The sequence below is a fragment of the Indicator indicator genome, chromosome 8 (assembly GCF_027791375.1).
Source record: "Indicator indicator isolate 239-I01 chromosome 8, UM_Iind_1.1, whole genome shotgun sequence".
NCBI classification, from domain to species: domain Eukaryota; kingdom Metazoa; phylum Chordata; class Aves; order Piciformes; family Indicatoridae; genus Indicator; species Indicator indicator.
In genome coordinates, this window is record NC_072017.1 from 26,414,562 (window position 1) to 26,433,927 (window position 19,366).

Below are 19,366 nucleotides of genomic sequence, written 5' to 3' on the forward strand. Positions count from 1 at the left end.
ATAGACTTTGTGGATGCCCCTTCCCTGGAAGTGTTCAAGGCCAGGTTGGATGAGGGCCTGAGCAACCTGGTCTACTGGGAGGTGTCCCTACCCATGGCAGGGGGTTTCAAACTACATGATCTTTAAGGTCCCTTCCAACTCAAGCCATTTTATGATTCCATAGGGAATCATGGGATGGGAGGACTAGATGGCCTTTAAAGGTCTTTTCCAACCCAAACTCTCCTATGGTGTTCAAGAATGGTATGGCCATGGCACTTTGGAATGTGGCTTAATGGCCATGGTGGTGTTAGGTTGATGGTTGCACTTGATGATCTTAGAGGCCTTTTCCAACTAAAACCATTCTGTGATTCCCTGATTGTCTGCCTTCCTCTTCAGTCTGGTTTTGGGCTTGATTTATGTTCTTTTTCCTTTTCCTTTCCTTCTAGGGAGGGAAGATCCCCATCCGATGGACAGCACCTGAAGCCATCGCCTTCCGCAAATTCACCTCAGCCAGCGACGTCTGGAGCTATGGCATTGTGATGTGGGAGGTGATGTCCTATGGAGAGAGGCCCTACTGGGAGATGACAAACCAAGATGTAAGCATGTGGGGGAGCTGTTGCCTGAGGGGACTTGGGAAGACTTAGAGAATTTCTGCAGCCAGAGAGGCTTTTGATGCTGTCTCCCATAAACATCCTCATAGGTAACCTCGAGAACACTGGGTTAGGTGATTGGACCCTTTGGTGGGTTGGAAAGTGGCTCAACAACAGAGCTCAGAGGGTTGTGACCAGCAGTACAGAGTCCAGTCGAAGGCCTGTGGCCAGTGGTGTTCCCCAGGAATCAGTGCTGGGCCCAGTTTTGTTCAGTATCTTCATCAATGACCTGGATGAGGGGACTGAGGGGACCCTCAGCAAGTTCACTGATGGTACCAAACTGGGGGTGGTGGCTAACATCCTGTCAGGCTGTGCTGCCCTCCAGTGAGACCTGGACAGGCTGGAGAGCTGGGTGAAGGAGAACCTCATGAGGTTCAATGAGGACAAGTGCAGAGTCCTACAGCTGGGGAGGAACAACAGCAGGCACCAGGACAGGTTAGGGGTTGTCCTGCTGGAGAGCAGCTCCATGGAGAAAGACCTTGAAGTCTTCATGGACAGCAAATTCTCCATGGGATATCAATGTGCCCCTGCGGCCAAGAGGGCCAACAGCATCCTGGGGTACATCCAGAAAAGTGTCCAACAGGTCTAGGAAGCTTCTCCTCTCCCTACACTCTGCCCTGGTATACACACACCTGAAATACTATGTCAGTTCTGGACTCCCCAGTTTGAGAGAGACAGGGATCTGCTGGAGAGAGTCCAGTGGACAGCTACGAGGATGCTGAAGGGACTGGAACATCTGTGTGAGGAGGAAAGGCTGAGAGACCTGGGGCTGCTTAGCCTGGAGAAGAGAAGGCTGAGAGAAGATCTTATCAATGTCTATAAATATCTGAAGGGTGAGTGACAACAAGAAGGGCCAGGCTCTTTTTGGTGGTGTCCAGTGCTAGGACAAGGAACAACAGGTACAAACTGGAACACAGGAGGATCCACCTCAACATGAGGAGAAACTTCTTTGGTGTGAGGGTGCTGGAGCCGTGGAGCAGGCTGCCCAGAGAGGTTTGGAGTCTCCTTCTCTGCAGACATTCAAAACCCATGGCACTGTGTTCCTGTGTGACCCGCCCTGGGTGATCCTGCTTTGGCAGGGGGGTTGGGCTGGATAATCTCTGAAGGTCCCTTCCAATTCCTAAGATTCTGTGTTTCTGTCAGGCAGGGATGGGGGCAAGGTGGGGAGAGACACTGTAGAAAACAGGACTTTGCCTCCCCCGTGCCAGACACAAACAATCCTCCCATTTGCTGCTCTGGTGTTTGCAGCAGCAGCCCAGACCAGGCCATGCACAAGGGGAAATGTGTCTGCAGAGGGGCAAGCTGCTTCCCACTCCCCAGGCTGCTGGAGCTTCACTAATGCTGTTAGAGCTGGAGCCTGTTCCTCCTCTGCTTAATGATCAAGGGCTGCCAGGGGATAGATGCTGATCAGCTGGCAGCGTTTCAATTGCCTGCTCAAACCCCTGCAGAAGCTCAGGAGAGGAATGGCAGGGGCTTTGTTCTCCCTGCACAAAAGCTGGGTGATTTGATCTAGTGATGGCAGTCCAGAGAGCTGCCTCTTGGTTGCTCTTCATTGCTGATCTCAGGAGCATTGTTTTGCTCCTGCTGTGAACATCTTGTAAGCCTGTGCCAAGGCGGGATCTCATGCTTTGTTTGTACAGCACCCTTTGAGTTGTGTCCCCCCGGTCCTGGGCACCATTGTCTGCCTGAGTCCCCCACCACAAGGCCACCCTCTGGAGCAGAGATGCCTGTGGGGACACTGTCTCCCTCCTGACTACAGCTTTGAGCCCAGAAGGAGTCAGGATCTCTTGACCCTACTGCAGGGCATCCTCCTAACCTGAGCCATAAACATCTGTCCTTGTCTACAGATAAAAAAAAATGAAACCAAGGGTTGATAGATTTTCCTAGGCCCCTCCCTTCTCTTCATATCTCTGAGAACCATGACATATAATCATAGAATGGTTTGGGTTGGAAGGGACCTTGAAGATCATCTGCTTCCAACCCCCCCCTTAAATTAAAGAAGTTCCTCCTCACATTCAGATGGAACTTCATATGTTCAAGTCTCTGCCCATTATCTCCTGTCCTGTCACTGAGCACCATTGATAAGAGTTTGGCCCCATCTTCCTGACACCCACCTTTAGATATTTGTAAGCATTGATAAGATATCCCCTCAGCCTCCTCTGAGGTTGTTCAGCCTAGAGAAGACAAGACTCTGGGGGGATCTTAGAGCTGCTTTCCAATACCTGAAGGGATCCTACAGGAAGGCTGCAGAGGGACTTGTCATCAGGGTGTCTAGAGACAGGACAAGGGGGAATGGTTTGAAGCTGAGGGAGAGCAGGGTTAGACTGGATCTTAGGAAGAAGTTCTTCAGTACAAGGGTGGTGAGACTCTGGAATAGGCTGGCCAGGGAGGTTGTGGATGCCTCCTCCCTGGAGGTGTTCAAGGTCATGTTGGATGAGGCCTTGGGCAACCAAGTCTAGTTGAGAGGTGTCCCTGCCCATGCAGAGAGGTTGGACAAGATGATCCCTGAGGGTCCCTTCCAATCCAATGCAATCTGTGACTCTGTGAATCTCTGAGGTCCCTTCCAACCTAAGCCATTCTATGATTCTATGGTTATCTAACTCTGCCAAGGCTGGTGCCTAACCATGGCCCTCAGCACCACATCTCTGCCTCTCTGCAACACCTCCAGGGATGGGGATTCAACCATCTCCCTGGGCAGCCTGTTCCTGTCTGTAAGAACCCTTTCAGTGAAAGCTTTTTTGTTCTTCTTACTGCCAGACCCCAGAAGGCACCTTCAGAGGGGGTTTCAGCACCCCAGCTCCTCAGAATGTTATGATACCATTTACCTTGGATGGCCAGAACCAAGAACATCCTGTAAATTGAGTTAACACTATTGATTGTGATGTTACTGCCAGGAATATCAAACATCCATAACCCCACTGCAGATGGAGTTCAGATACTCTGAGCTGGTGCCAGATGGTCTGCTCCTTGTCTTGCTCCTATTTTCTTCCTGCTACAGCTGGAGGATGATCCATTGTTGTTATAAATACAGACAGGGACACGGCTAATGTTGTTCTCCTGGCTGTGCCACACTGAGGCTTTTTCTTGCTTTGTTGTTTGGTTTTTTTTTTTTTTTTTTGTTTGGTTGGTCGGGGTTTTTTTATAGGGCAGGTACAAGTTTGATCTGAAATTCAACAGACAGTGCAGGCAGCATAGCCTGGTGGGGCTGGGTTTTTGATGCTGAGGGCAAAAACTAGGCTGTACCTTGCAAGCACAGATTAGGTGGAGAGAAGTGCAAGTGCTCCACCGACAGATGAGATCTCACATGGGTTCAAAAGGACTGCAGGTCTTGTGGGACAGACCTTCAGATATGCTTGCTGCCCTTAGAGAAGATTACAAAGCCATGCCTAACTTCTTCTCTACCCCATACATCTTTAGGGAGTTTGAAGTTCCTGCTACTGCTGAGAGGTGGGCCAGTGCCAACCTCTTGAAGTTCAACAAAGCCAAGTGCAAAGCCCTGAATCTGGGTTGGGGCAATCCCAAGCACAAATCCAAGCTGGGTGGAGAATGGATAGAGAGCAGTGCTGAGGAGAAGGACCTGGGGGTGCTGGGTGATGAGAAGCTCAGCATGAGTCAGCAGTGTGCACTACCATCCCAGAAACCAACCCTGTTCTGGGCTGCATCTGAAGCAACATGGGCAGCAGGTGGAGAGAGGGGATTCTGCCTCTCTACTCCACTGCACTGAGACCCCACCTGCAGTGCTGTGTCCAGCCCAACACAACAGACATGTTTCAACTGGTCCAGGGGAGGCCATAAAGATGATGAGAGGGCTGGAGAAACCATCCTATGGGAACAGGCTGAGAGAGTTGGGGCTGTTCAGTCTGGAGAAGAGAAGACCTTAGAGCACCCTTCCAGTGCCTGAAGACAGGAGAGCTGGGGAGGAACTTTTTACAAAGGCATGGAGTGACAGAATGAGGGGCGATGGCTTCAAACGGGAAGAAGCTACATTTAGATTGGACATTAGAAAGAAATTCTTGCCCCTGAGGGTGGTGAGGCACTGGAAGAGGTTGCCCAGAGACGTGGAGGTCCTGAAAGTGTTCAAGGTCAAGTTGGAAGGGGCCTTGAGCCTCTTGGTCTAGTAGGAGGTGTCCGTGTCCCTGTCCATGGCAGGGAAGATGGAACTAGATGATCTTTAAGGTCTCTTTCAACCCAAACCATTCTGTGATTCCCAGGACTCTTCCCCTTGGCAAAAAGCCCTGTGGTGGGGGACAATTTGAAAGTGATCTGTGGAGCCCTGAATTTTGGAGCCTTCCGAAACGCAGCTCCAGGCTGACACAGCTCTTTCTTTACTGCTCATCTAGGGACTAAAGATCTAGAAAACCACTTCCATGTTGGTCACAGACACTGCTTAGAATGAAAGGCATCTGAGCAGATATTTGGGACTCTCAAGAGTGAAGTGCTGTGGTTTTTCACACAGCAAATAACTACTTCCAGCTCCTTTTGGTTGAGGAGTCTTGGGAGTAGAGTGTGTGAAGATATGCTGCCGAGACTCTCTTGGCATAGGTGCATCCCCATGTGGCTTGAAACTCAAGCTACCTTCTCCTGGAAATGTGGATGGTTCAAAATGGGAACTGCTAGGCTTGCTGCCTGCAGTAAATCTGCCTCAGACAAGTTGCTTCCATCAATTCTGCCCTTGTTTATTAATTTCTGCTTTTCAAGAGCTCCGTGGAGAAGGACCTTGGAGTCCTGGTGGACATGAATTTAACTATGGCTTGGCAATCTGCCATTTTGGCCAAGAGGGCCAATGGCATCCTGGTGTGCACCAAGAGAAGTGTGTCCAGCAGGTCTAGGGAGCTTCTCTTTCCCCTATACTCTGCCCTGGTGAGGTCACATCTAGAGTATTGTGTCCAGTTCTGGGATCCCCAGTTCCAGAGAGACAGGGAAATACTGGAGAGAGTCCAGTGGAGGCTACAAGGATACTGAAGGGACTGGAACATCTGTCTGATGAGGAAAGGCTGAGAGACCTGGGGCTGTTTAGCCTGGAGAAGAGAAGGCTGAGAGGGGATCTGATCAATGTTTACAAACATCTGAAGAGTGGGTGCCAAGAAGAAGGGGCCAGGCTCTTTTCAGTGGTGTCCTGGGACAAGAGGCAAAGGACTCAAACTGGAACCCAGGAGGTTCCATCTCAACATCAGGAGAAACTTCTTTACAGTGAGGGTGCTGGAGCCCAGAAGCAGGCTGCCCAGAGAGGTTGTGGAGTCTCCTTCTCTGGACGATTTCCAGACTGGATGCATCCCTGTGTGACCTGCCCTGCAGGGGTGACCCAGCTTTGGCCAGGGGGGGTTGGACTGGGTGATCTCTGGAGGTCCCTTCCAACCACTAGCATTCCATGATCTAAGAGGGCAGGCAGCACGTTAGCATACCACTCATTTTGGCTATAGACCCATGGATGGTTTTGATTTGGAAGCAGTGCCAGAACCCTCCCTTGGTTTTAATTTCCATCCTCTTGGGCTGACGTTTCCAATTCCTGGCAGAAATGTGGCCACACTGAGGAACGCCAGGCCCCAGACAGTATTGAATGATATATGAGCTGGTTCCTCTGCTTCTGCCTTGAAGCCATCCATCAATTAGTGCTCAGAGGCCCCTCTGAAATGCAGGCAGGCTTTGATTACTGTAATACAAATTTGTGGTCTAGCACACGCCTTTTCATTTAAAAAGAAGCCAACTTCTGAATAAACAAAACCAGTGAGCTGAAAGAAGATGCCAGAAAACCCCTTAGGCCACTTTTTCTGGGCTTAGGAGTTTCCTTCTCTCCAAATTCACTTAAACATAAGGAAAACTGCCTTACTGTGAGGGTGCCAGAGCCCTGGAGCAGGCTGCCCAGAGAGGCTGTGGAGTCTCCTTTTCTGGAAACTTTCAAAACCCACCTGGATGCATTCCTGGGCAACCTGATGCCCTTGCTTTAGCAGGGGGATTGGATCTCCAGAGGCCCTTTCCAACCCCCACCATTCTGTGACAACTTACAGGCCTCAGCTGAGCTTTAAGCGCCAGCTGGTTGCAGCAGTGCCTTGGGTGTCAGCAGGATGGGACTAGGCTTTGTTCAGTGGTGCCCAGTGACAGAACAAGGGGTAATGGGCACAAACTGGAACATAAGAAGTTCCATCTAGAGATAAGGGGAAACTTCTTTAATTTAAGGGTGGTGGAGCCCAGGAGCAGGCTGCCCAGACAGGTGGTGGAGTCTTCATCTTTGGAGACATTCCAAGCCCATCTGGATGTGTTCCTGTGTAACCTTCTTTAGGTAACCCTGCCTTGGCAGGGGGGGGTTGGATTAGATGATCTTCAATGGTCCCTTCCAACCCTCACCATTCTGTGATAACCTACAGACCTCAGCTGAGCTTTGATTAGGTGCAGGCTGGCAGTCTGCCCCCCCCTGGTTACAGCAGTGCCTTGGCTGGCTGGAATCCCTTTGCAGCACCAAAACTTCATTTATTCCACCCATCCTGTAGAAACTACAAAAGACAGTGGGGCTTGACTTGCTTCGCCTCTTGTGTGCTGAGCTGGGGCAGGCGGTGAGCTCTCCTTGCTGGTCCCAAAGCTCTCTGTTTAAGCCAGTTTACATTTGGGAAAAAAGCTGAGAGGCATGCAAGCTAAGCCATCAGGCTGGTGTTTTGTGTCCTCTAGGTGATTAAAGCTGTGGAGGAAGGCTACCGCCTGCCGAGTCCCATGGACTGCCCTGCTGCTCTCTACCAGCTGATGCTCGACTGCTGGCAGAAGGACCGCAACAGCCGGCCCAAGTTCGACGACATCGTCAGCATGCTGGACAAGCTCATCCGGAACCCCAGCAGCCTGAAGACCTTGGTGAATGCATCCAGCAGGTACACTCTGGGGCCACAGACAGCTCTCCAAGTCAGATTTGTGTCTGAATAACCCAGCCCTGAGGGGGAATGACTGCTTGTTATTTAGTCCCTGCACATCTGGGGGTGGATGTTCCTCTGGCTTTGTTATGTCATGGAACCAGAGAATCATAGAATTGTGGGGGCTGGAAAAGCCCTCCAAGATCACCCACTCCAACCATCAACCCAACACCACCACAGCCATTAAACCATGCCCCAAAGTGCCATGTCCACATCTTCTTGACCGCCTTCAGGGATGGTGACTCCACCACCTCCCTGAGCAGCCTGTTCCAGTCCCTGACCACTCTTGCAGCAAAGAAATTTTTCCTAATCTCCAGCCTAAAACTCCCCTGGCACAATTTCAATCCATTTCCTTCTATTACCTGATAGTAGGGAGAAGAGACCAACCCCAACCTCACTCCCACCTCCTTTCAGGCAGTTGTAGAGAGCAATGAGGTCTCCCCTTAGCCTTCTCTTCTCCAGGCTAAACACCCCCAGTTCTCTCGGCTGCTCCTCATCAGTCCTGTTCTCCAGACCCTTCACCAGCTTCATTTCCCTTCTCTGGAGCTTCTCAATGTCCTCAATGTCCTTCTTGGAGTGAGGGGCCCAAAACTGAACCTAGGACTCAAGGTGGGGCCTCACCAGTGCCGAGTACAGGGGCTTTAGTATTTTAGCAAGTTCTAGTGTTGGGGTCACTCAGTCACTATAAGATCATGAATGACAGAAGAACATAAATCATCAGTGCTCCACTGATGGCATTGGAGGACAGGCTGAGTGATGACCTTTGAAGGTCCCTTCCAACTCAAACCATTCTATGATTCTGTATTCCATAACTAACACTGAAAGAGACCCTTTAGAGGAGGTTATTCTCAGAGGAGTCAAAACAAGGCACTTTGTTTTCCTCGGACAGGATTGAGAGGGATATAAGTTTAAGTTAGACTGGTGCTATGGACCAAAGCAGAAAGGTACATTTAGACTGGGGATTAGGAAGAAATTGTTTCAGTAAGGGTGGTGAGACACTGGAACAGGTTGCCCAGGGAGGTTGTGGGTGCCCCCTCCCTGGAGGTGTTCAGGGCCAGGTTGGATGAGGCCTTCAGCAATCTGGTCTAGTGGGAGGTGTCCTGCCCATGGCAGGGGGGTTGGAACTGGATGATCTTTAAGGTCCCTTCTAACCCAAACCATTCTGTGGTGCTATGATTTCCACACCTTCCAAGTGAGTCTTGCACAGCCTCATGTGACCTCTCTCACCCTGTCTTGCAGCAGGACCTCACACCCCTGTGCTGGTCTGTCCTTGCGCAGAAAGATCAGATCTTTGTTGGGTTTCAAATACAAGACAGATCTGATTGCTGAGACTATTTTCTGTGCCTCATTTCCCATCTGAAGAACAACAAATTACTTCTATTAGCAATCAGATGTAATGTCAGTCCCAGCAAACCTGCAGAAGAAGGTTGATGATAGCATGAAATATGGGATGGTTCTCTTTTTACCTTCAGCTCAGAAGAGGCCTTTTTCAGCCTTGTTATCTGGTGGTTCATGCACACTTTCAGAGCTTCACAGATTGCATTGGGTTAGAAGGGACCCTCTAAGGTCATCTTGTCCAAGCCTCCTGCAAGCAGTAGGGGCATCTCCAACTAGAGCAGGCTGCCTAGGGCCACATTGAGTCTGATTTTGAATGTCTCCAAGGACAGGGCCTCAACCATGTCCCTGGGCAACATGTTCCAGTGTTTCAGCACCCTCCTGAGGTCCAACCTAAATCTACCCTGCTCCAGTTTCAAACCATTGCCCCTCACCCTATTGCTACAGTCTTTCTACCAGCCTTCTTGTAGGTCCCCCAGAACCTTATCTTTCCAGTGGTGAACATCCCCCCTGTGTTCATAGCAGAGGTGCTCCATGTCTCCTGTATTGGTAGGCCCTGAGTTGGACACAGCACTGTAGGTGAGGTCTCACCAGAGCAGAACAGGATGACAGAATCACCCTCTCTCCCTCAATTTTTGATGCATCTTAGGCGCCGTTGGCTTTCAGGGCTGCAAGCGCCCATTGATGGCTCACGGCCAGCTCCTCACCCACCAGCACTCCCAAAGTCCTTCTCTGTAGGGCTGCTCTCAACCTCCTCATCCCCCAGCCTGGATTCTAGAGAAAAGAGAAAAGCAGGCAGCAAACCACTTCTGTGAGCAGCTGAGCACTTTGCCAATGTTTTATTGTACTAACAGGCTCAGGCAATTCAGAGCTGCTGTGGGTATTTTCCATATGGATGGAGCAGCTGAACAGACAGGCTTTGGGGCAGTGTTTCTAGGCATCATGGACTGCCCTGCACAGACCACAGCAATTCTAAAGGAGTCATAATCTGAGTGCAGAGCAGCTATAAAGGATGGAGGGGTTCTGTCTAATGTGTTCTTTATGGAAATTCTCATTAATGCAAATAAGGGAGAAAGTCACTCTCTACATTACAGCTTCTGCATATCAGTAGGTGCCTCCTGACATCAGTGATGGAAAATCCACTTCTTATTATGATTACTTAGGAGTTTTGAATTCCTCATGTGTATAAAATGTTATGGGAAGCCATTATCTGCTGGGTACTGCAAGTATTCACATTTTATTGGGCCCTTCAGCCTTGCCATTAAATAAACAAATAATCTTAATGTGCACATAAAACATATGAAGGTTCTTAAAGTGCTATAGAATCATAGATTCATTGAATGGTTTGGGTTGGAAGGGACTTTAAAGATCATCTAGTTCCAACCCCCCTGCCATGGGCAGGGACACCTTCCACTAGACCAGGTTGTCCAAGGCCTCAGCCATCCTGATCTTGAACACCACCAGGGAGGGAGCATCCACAACCTCCCTGGGCAACCTGTTCCAGTGTCTCCCCACCCTTACTGGAAGGAATTTCTTCCTCATCTCCAGTCTCAATCTCCCCTCTTCCAGCTCAAAGCCATTCCCCCTCATCCTGTCACTCCAAGCCCTTGTCAAAAGTCCTTCCCCAGCTCTCCTGTAGCCCCCTTCAGGTACTGGAAGGCTGCTCTAAGGTCTCCCTAGAGCCCTTTCTTCTCCAGGCTGAACAATCCCAGCTCTCCAAGCCTGTCCCCATAGAGGATGTGCACTAGACCTCTGATCACCTTTGTGACCTCCTCTGGACCACTCTAGCAGTGCAGGAATTCTTTCAGATGTGATCCTGCTCTCAGTGCAGGAATTCTTTCAGATGTGATCCTTACCATCAGCAGCTAATTTAGAAAACAGGGGGGTGGTTAACCTGTGGTAATAATTTTTATGCAAGGCTTATGTGTGCTGCATGTTGTGACTTACATAGGAAGGGACAGACCTTGTTTCTTTCCTTGTTCTGACCTTGCACAGGCCCCCTTTGCTCTTTGCACATCATTAGTAGGGTGGTGCACCTGTCTGTGGCTTGAGTTGCTTGTGCCGGGTACTGCAGTGGTGTTTCTGCTGTGCTGAAGGGTTATTATTTCCCTGAGCTGCTGCTTCCGTGCGTGGCATCACTGAGCAGGTAGCAATGGAGGCTGCAAGGGCTTGAGCCAGGCTATGGGAGCTGGACTCTACCTCTGGTTTCGAGGATGGACTGTTTGGAGCATTGCTGCTCTCTGCAGGGCTCTCCAGATGCTGCCCATATAGCACAAAAAAAACCCAACCAACCAAACAAAAAAAACCAAAACCAAACCAAACCAAACCAAACCAAAAAAAAAAAAAAAAAAGAAAAAAAAAAACAACCAGCAGTGCCCTCATGCAGCTCAGAAGGCAGCTGGGGGCTGGGCTGCAGCAAGAGGAGTGTGGTCAGCAGGGCAAGAGAGGGGATTCTGCCCCTTTGCTGTGCTCTGCTGAGACCTCCCATACTGCATCCAATACTGCATTCTATGATTCTGTGATCCAATCTGGTGTCCCCAGCATAGGAAGGACACAGAGCTGTTGGAGAGAGCCCAGAGCAGGCCACAAAGATGATCCAAGGGCTGGAGCACCTCTGACATGAGGACAGGCTGACGGAGCTGGGGTTGTTCAGCCTGGAGAAGGGAAGACCCCAGGGGGACCTTAGAGCTGCCTTCCAGTACCTCAAGGGATCCTACAGGAAGGCTGCAGAGGGACTTTTCATCAGGACAAGGGGGAATGGTTTGAAACTGAACAACAGCAGGGTTAGGCTGGATCTTAGGAAGAAGTTCTTCAGTACAAGGGTGGTGAGACTCTGGCATATGTTGCCCAGAGAGGTTGTGGATGTCTCATCCCTGGGGGTGTTCAAAGCCAGGTTGGATGAGGCCTTGAGTAGCTGAATCTAGTTGAGAGGTGTCCCTGGCCATGCCAGGGGGGTTGGAGTAGATGATCTCTGAGCTCTGTTCCAACCTGAGCCATTCTGTGACTCTGTAATTCAAAATCCCCACCCAGCTGGCTCCTGAAGTATTGACAAGAACCTGACATTGATGGCCTCTGCTGGGAAATGCAATTTGGGCTCCGGACTGTACTAAGTTAATTAGGAGCTTTAAAGGAGGAGGTGGAAAACAAGGCAGGAGAAGTGAAACCAAAGGCTTTGAAGTAAGACTGGCTGAGGAACCTGGTGGAAGTGGAGCCTGGTAATGGGAACTGACAGTATTCCTCTTCTGCTTGTGGTAAGGACCAGAAATACCAGGAACTAGCTCAAAAGTGAATGAAGTTACAGGTGAAATGGTAGAGAATCATAGAATTGTAGGGGTTGGAAGGGACCTCCAGAGATCATCCTGTCCAACAATCCCGCTGAAGCAGGCTCACCTAGATCATGTTGCACAGGGATGTGTCCAGGTGGGTTTTGAAAGTCTCCAGTGAAGGAGACTCCACAACCAGTCTGGGCAGCCTGCTCCAGGACTCCAGCACCCTGAAGTGAGGTAAAAGAATTTTCTCTCATGTTGAGGTGGAACCTCCTGTGTTGCAGCTTGTACCTGTTGTCCCTTGTCTTATCACAGGACACCACTGAAAAGAGCCTGGCCTCTTCTTATCACTCACCCCTCAGATATTTGTAGACATTGATAATGTCCCCCCTCAGCCTTCTCCTCTCCAGACCAAACAGCCCCAGGTCTCTCAGCCTTTCCTCATGGCAAAGATGTTCAAGGTCCCCACCAAGCCTCCTGGGAGGCTTTTAGGCTGCAGCAGTCACTGAAAATGCAGTGAGAGAATCATCTCCACCTTCTGAAAGTGTGGGCAATTGAGTCCCATCGGGTATGAGTCGACACCTTCTGTGTCTCTGCTTGCCTTTAGGGTGTCCAATCTGCTGGTAGAGCACAGTCCAGTGGGGAGCAGTGCCTACAGGTCGGTGGGAGAGTGGCTGGAAGCCATCAAAATGGGCCGGTACACGGAGATCTTCATGGAGAATGGATACAGTTCCATGGATGCCGTGGCTCAGGTGACCCTAGAGTGAGTAGTGCCTGGATCATTTTCACCTGGTTGGTTGGAATTGCAGAGTGGAGGAGGAAGACAAACCATGCAAAAAATACAGAGGGGTGAGGCTGCAGAAGGGGAAATCGTGGCCCTCTCTTCGCACTCAGCAGTTTCTCTTCTCGCTTCTGTATTGATGACAAGAGCAGGCAAGACTAAAGCCCAGGGGCTCACTGCATGGGCAGCCAGTACTTTGGCTCCTCTACTTGTAGAAATTCATGCTTGAGCTTGAATAATTGTCAGGCCATCATCTCTAAGAGCATTTGATTATTTGGGGTTGCCAACAAGTAAAAGAAACCCTCACCCTGCTGCTGAATGTGTAAGATCTGGACTCCCCACTGAATTATACTGGTTGGACACCAGATCTGCTGGGTTCCCAGTTAGATCTGGACACAAGCAAGCCTGGAAGTATCATTCAACATGAACAAAAATAAGCATAGGTACAGCTGATGCCAGTGGAAGAGCAGCAGCAAACCCGCAGAGGTCCAGGCGTTCATGGATGAGTCTTCCTTCTGAAGGTGCCCTTGGTTTTTTTGCATGTGGCTATGACTGCAGTTGAGGTCACAGCACTCAGATGACTTGGTAAAGACCTTGGGGGCTGCTGATCTGTTCTGCTTCACATTTAATTGCCTTCCTTGCTTGTGCAATTATGGTTGTTCTTCTGCCTCTTACTCTGAGTTGCCTCAAGCCTGCCTTTCTAGCTGGGTTAGTCTGAGCTTGGTTTACTGCAGGCATTAGAGCAGATGATGCTTTGGAGAAGGCTGTGGCTCCTACAACCACACACAGATCATCAGTGCACATACAGAACTGGTGCTGAGCATTAGGGATGAAACAAGAGAAATCCCCCCAGAACTGCAGCATTTCTCCTGCCTGCTCCAGGGCTTGCTCTGTAGCTCACCCTCTACACATGCTGCAGGTTAGTGACATCTCCATGGAGTTCAGTTGTGTGTTACAGGCATGGAGGGAGTCTAGGAGTGTTATCTGCTTTCACTCAGGTTTTATTTGCTCCAGTCACACCACCAATGTTTGCCCCTTACACCTGGACTCATCCAGTCTGTCTTCAGAGATTGACATGAAAACCCTGAGCTAGGGATTCAATCCCCTCCAGCAGCTGTCAAGGCAGTCAGGGTGCAGGAATTCCCACCTAGACGCTTTCTTGGGTGGATGGGCCCCTTACACATGATGTCCCAGCCAAGTCCTGCAATGGCATGCCATGTTACCTTGGCTTTTGGGGACTCCATGGCAGTGCCCAGAAACACCAGGTTTCAGGGCTCCATTTAGACCAGTGATGTGGAACCCCACCTGCAGTATTGTGTCCAGTTCTGGAGTCCCAAGCGTAAGAGGGACACAGAGCTGTTGGAGAGAGTCCAGAGCAGGCCACAAAGATGGAGCACCTCTGCTATGAGGACAGGCTGAGGGAGCTGGGGTTGTTCAGCCTGGAGAAGAGAAGACTCTGGGGGAACCTCAGAGCTGCCTTCCAATACCTGAAGGGATCCTACAGGAAGCTGCAGAGGGACTTTTCATCAGGGTGTCAGAGACAGGGCAAGGGGGAATGGTTTGAAGCTGAGGGAGAGCAGGGTTAGACTGGATCTGAGGAAGAAGTTCTTCAGTACAAGGGCAGTGAGACTCTGGCATATGTTACCTAGAGAGGTTGTGGATGTCTCATCCCTGGGGGTGTTCAAAGCCAGGCTGGATGAGGCCTTGAGTAGCTGAATCTAGTTGAGAGGCATTCCTGGCCATGGCAGGGGGGTTGGAGTAGATGATCTCTGAGGTCCCTGAGCCATTCTGTGATTCTATGAATGTAAAGAATTCCTAAAATCTACTGGGAAAAAAAATTGCTACTTCTGTCAGAGGGGTTGGCCATCATGCTGATGGGGCTGGTGGCTGTGGGCACCCAACTTGTGGACCTAGTTGAGGTGGCAGATGTTTGGCATTGGGGTCTCTTTTAATTCTCCCAACTTTGTCACCCAAAGCAAAATCCTGCTCACAACTCTGCTGCCTTCACTGAATGGCTTCATGTGTTTATTGCAGACAAGAGTGGTGTTAGTAAGTGGATTTTGGAAAGAAAATAGTTGAAAAAAGCTAAAACCAGTGCATGTTTGCCCCAAGTCAGTGAATATAGCCCCAGGTCTGTCAATTTTCCCCAAATCAGTGAATATTGTCCCAAGGCAGTGAAAATTTGCCCCAAGTCAGTGAATCTTTGCCCCAAGTCATTGAACGTTTGCCTCAGGTCAGTGAATATTGCCCCAGGTCTGTCAATATTTGCCCCAACTCATTTGCCCCAGGTCAGTGCATATTACCCCAGATCTGTGAATGTTTTCCCCAGGTCAATGAATATTGTTCCAAGTTAGTGCATATTGCCTCAAGTCAGTGACTACTTGCCCAAATCAGTGAATACTTGCCCCAAGCTCTGCCTGCTTTAACAAAAGTCCTGCAGAAAACGTGTGTGTGTGTGTGTGTGTGTGTGTGTTCAAACAGTGATGTCTATATTTAGCTCTAATTCTTGCAAAGGGACGAATCACCCTGTGAAAAGTGGAGCCTCCCTCTCCACCCCCTCTTTCCAACTGGATATCAGACTTGAAGGCAACTTTTCCAGTGGACCAGGCCTGCTCCTTAAACTTGTGGACCACCTAGTGACTTTGAGTGTGTCTGGAGCTCTTTCAATCCACTGCAAGAATAACCTTGCCAAGACAATACTACAAAATAGCTAGATCCATGACACGAGTTCCAGTCTGAACCTTGGCTGGACCACTTCCTAACCATGTGGACTTACACCCCCTTTGAAAGCTCTGTACTCACCGAATCTCAGGACCCCCTGTTGTTTGTTTTTAGATGAAGAGCTCTGAATATTTGTAATACTCTGTGCTGTGTTGCTTTGCATTGTACTTCTTCTTCTTCTTCTTCTTCTTCTTCTAAAATAAAATAATTTGTTTATTGGAAGCTGACCCTGGATGAAGAGCAGCTTAAAGAGTTCACCTGCTCTGGATGCTTATTCTGAACCTGAAATCTCAGTCCTGAGATTGGGATACTTTGTCTGCTGTTCAACAAACCAATTCTTAGAGTCAAGTAGGGTGGGAATAACGAAGGAGAGCAGATGAACTCTTAGCAAATATTTTTTACCAAGGCCTCATTTTACGCAGAAGTCCCTAGCAAGGGCATTCCTCTCTCTTTGGCATCTTCTGAAGGTCTTTTTGAGTTCTTTCTTCTTCTTTCCCCTCGTACAAACTGACAACTAACTAACTCTGTGAGTAGTCCCAGTCTGCACGGGCAGTTGTAGAGTTCCACCACGTGAAGAAGAGTGGTAAAACCTGACCTGGAGCTGAAATACAAACTATCTGTGGTAGGCTGATGGCTGCCAGCTGTGGAGGTCTTTCAGGACCCTAACCCTTTTGCTTGCATGACTGGTGAGGGTGGGGGCCCGTGTTTTATGTGGCAATCCAGTCCGAGTCTACACTGTGTCTGACAAACTGGTCCATGGTGTGTAAGTAGCTCTGTTTGTAAATAAAATGTTTTAAACCTACTTCTTGCAACATGGAGACCCTGAATTCAACCCTTGTGAATGGAGGAGGCTGCAGGGAAGAGGGGGATACCTGGTTGTCTCTGGCACATCGCAGCTGGGCTCTCATGCAAGGCGGTGATAAGGGAGCAGCATGCTGCAGCTGTACACAGGATGTTTGGGGTGAGCCCACACTGATTTTCCCCTTTATTTCCTTGACTTTTTGGTCAGCTTACATCAGCCTCCTAGCACTGTGTTGGCAAATGACTCACACAGTCCTGCCTGCTTCCACCCTGAGCCCTGGGTGAATGAACGAGAAGGGAAAAGGGGAGACTTCTCCCTGAAATGAGAAGCAAAGGGGGTTTATTGCCAGAGGGGGTCAAGTGTTTTGACGTAGGGAGACAGCAGACAGCTGCACATAACTGCATGGCCCAGGGGAGCTCCTGTGCTGCTGCTGCCACAGCCATGCACACAACACCCAGCACTGGGGGAGCAGGTCACTTACACGGCAAGGTGCAGCCTGGATCCTGATCACAGGTGTCTTTCCCTCACCACCCTGGCTCTTAGCTGTGCCTTCTCTTGCAGGAAATTGCAAAAATCAAAGAATCTCAGCATGGTAGGACTTGGAAGGGACCTCCAGAGATCATCCAGTCCAACTCCCCTGCTGAAGCAGGCTCACCTAGATCAGGTTGCAAAGGGACGTGTCCAGGTGGGTTTTGAAAGTCTCCAGTGAAGGAGATTCCACAACCTTTCTGGGCAGCTTGGTCCAGGGCTCTGTCACCCTCAAAATGAAGAAGTTTTATTCTTAAATTCAAGTGGAACCTACTGGGTTCTAGTTTGTGCCTATTGCTCCTTGTCCTATCACTGGCCACCACTGCAAAGAGCCTGGACCTATGGTCTTGACCTTCACCCTTTAGATATTGATCAGCGTTGAGAAGATCTCCTCTCAGTAACCTTTCTGTCTGATTTCTTTTTCTTTGCAAAGCCCCAGTAGATAGCCACACAGCTCCTCGGTGGCTCTGAGCAACCTGGTCTAGTGTGAGGAGTCCCTGCCCATGGCAGGGGGGTTGGAACTAGATGATCCTTGAGGCCCCTTCCAACCCTAACAATTATTCTATGATTCTAAGCACAGTGACATGACTTAGTTGGCTGAGTGACATGAGCCAGGCAGCTCTGGACTGGAGCTGCAGAACAGTGTTTTAGCAGCCCTTTGGCACAGAGGTTGATTTGCTCTGGGGTTTTTTTGTGCTTAAAGGGGCTGATTTGTGCACCTGGTTTGGCTTCTGCCTTATGGTCCTTTCTGTCCTTTAGGGCTGGATGTGTGGGACCATGCAATGTGCTTCAAGTCACACTTGGAAAATGGGACTTAAACCTCCAGCATTCCCTGAGAGGGCTTTGGGAGTTTTTCTTGCTGCCTTTTGCAATGTGTAGGCTGGCTTTGGATTAAAGCTGCTTGTTGCATACTAAGTGAGCATCCAGGAGCTGCTGTCTTCTGGTCTGTCTGTGGAGGTGAAAGACTCCCATGGTATGGTTTTTGTCCCCCTCTTTGGGGAGTCCCTGGCTTTTGGCTGGCAGCTTCATGTTGGAGAAGATTTTATATTAAAAAAATAATAATAGAGTGGATCCCCTGGTGAGCAGCTAATGGATTGAAACCAGAAACTCCTTTTTCTTCTTGCTCTCTTGTAAATCAATGAGCTGCTCCTCCAAGATATTGAGTTGAGGGAGCTACTTAGAGGGAGAAAAGAGCTGTGTAGTGAGAAGGGGAGTTTTTATTAGCCTGATGGAGCTGCGTGTGGTGCCGTTCTCATGGTTTCAGGCTATTTTTTTGTGGGCATTGCATGTAAGAGTATCAGAAATGATCCATCTGGGCAAAATCTGTGGTGCTGAGTTTTCCAAAGAGCTCAGCTTGCACTTTTCAATATCTGGAGAAAAGAGGGGGGAAAAAAGGCAAAAAAAGCTGAATTTTCAAAAAGAAAATGCCAGCAGAGCAGCACTCAGCAGGGGGAAGATGGATGTTGGCTCTTCTGAAAATTAGGTCCTGTACTGGTTTGGGGTTTTGGGGTTGTTTGGTTTTCTTTGGTGTGAACTTCCAGCTGTGCTGTGTACATAAAATAAATTGCATGTAACAACAGCAGCACCACATTTGCTGTCATTATTAAGGTGGCTTGCTGAAGTAGTTTCACAATTCAGTGGAGGCAGAAATGAAAGTGTGTGTCCCCTCCTGAGAAGGTAGCCACCTTCTGCAGCTGCAGTGGCCAGGTAAGGAGCACTGATGCTTTGTCTGGCTGACCTCCCTTGCTCTGTGTCCCTTCTGTTGTGATTTCCCTTCTGACGAGGTACTTCCCTGAAAAGGGGGTGATGAGGAAATGAAGGGTTCAACCTGAGGCAGAAAATCTGCTCTTTTCCAAATCAAAAGGCTGAAAAGGTGACAATCCTTGGAGGACAACACATCTAACTTCTGACTTCCACCAGCTTACATGTCAACCTTCAATGTTGGCTCAGGATTGCTTTTTATTCAAAACACTGTGATTTAGGGACAGGGGCAGTTGGTTCTATTCACACAGCAGTTTCTGTCCAGAACATGAAGCTGCTGAGAGAGGTGCACCTGCATGAAACCTCATGGAAAATGTTACATGAACCTCATCTCATGAGGTTCAATAAGGCAAAGTGCAAGGTCCTCAATATTAGTCCAGGCTGGGGGATGATGAGATTGAGAGCAGCCCTGCAGAAAAGGACTTGCAGCTGCTGGTGGGTGAGAAGCTGGACATGAGCCAGCAATGGGCACTTGCAGCTCAGAAGGTAAATGGCAGCCTGGGCTGCATCAAAAGCAGTGTGGGCAGCAGATGGAGAGAGAGGATTCTACCCCTCTGCTCTGCTGAGACCTCACCTGCAGTGCTGTGTCCAGCTATGGGGCCCCCAACACAGCAGAGACATGGACCTGCTGGGGCCAGTCCGGAGGAAGA

At 49.5% G+C, this 19,366-nt stretch overlaps 1 protein-coding gene across 1 annotated transcript in view; it reads left to right on the forward strand.

Moving 5' to 3' along the window:
- The window catches only part of EPHA5 (EPH receptor A5), a 156,520-nt gene extending 141,032 nt beyond the window's left edge, over positions 1-15,488 (forward strand). Inside the window, exons 13-16 of the mRNA XM_054383320.1 lie at positions 426-575; positions 7,290-7,483; positions 12,731-12,886; positions 15,419-15,488. Of these exons, the coding sequence (XP_054239295.1) occupies positions 426-575; positions 7,290-7,483; positions 12,731-12,886; positions 15,419-15,488 (570 nt within the window). The remainder of the gene's footprint in view (positions 1-425; positions 576-7,289; positions 7,484-12,730; positions 12,887-15,418) is intronic.
- Positions 15,489-19,366: the final 3,878 nt, after the last annotated feature.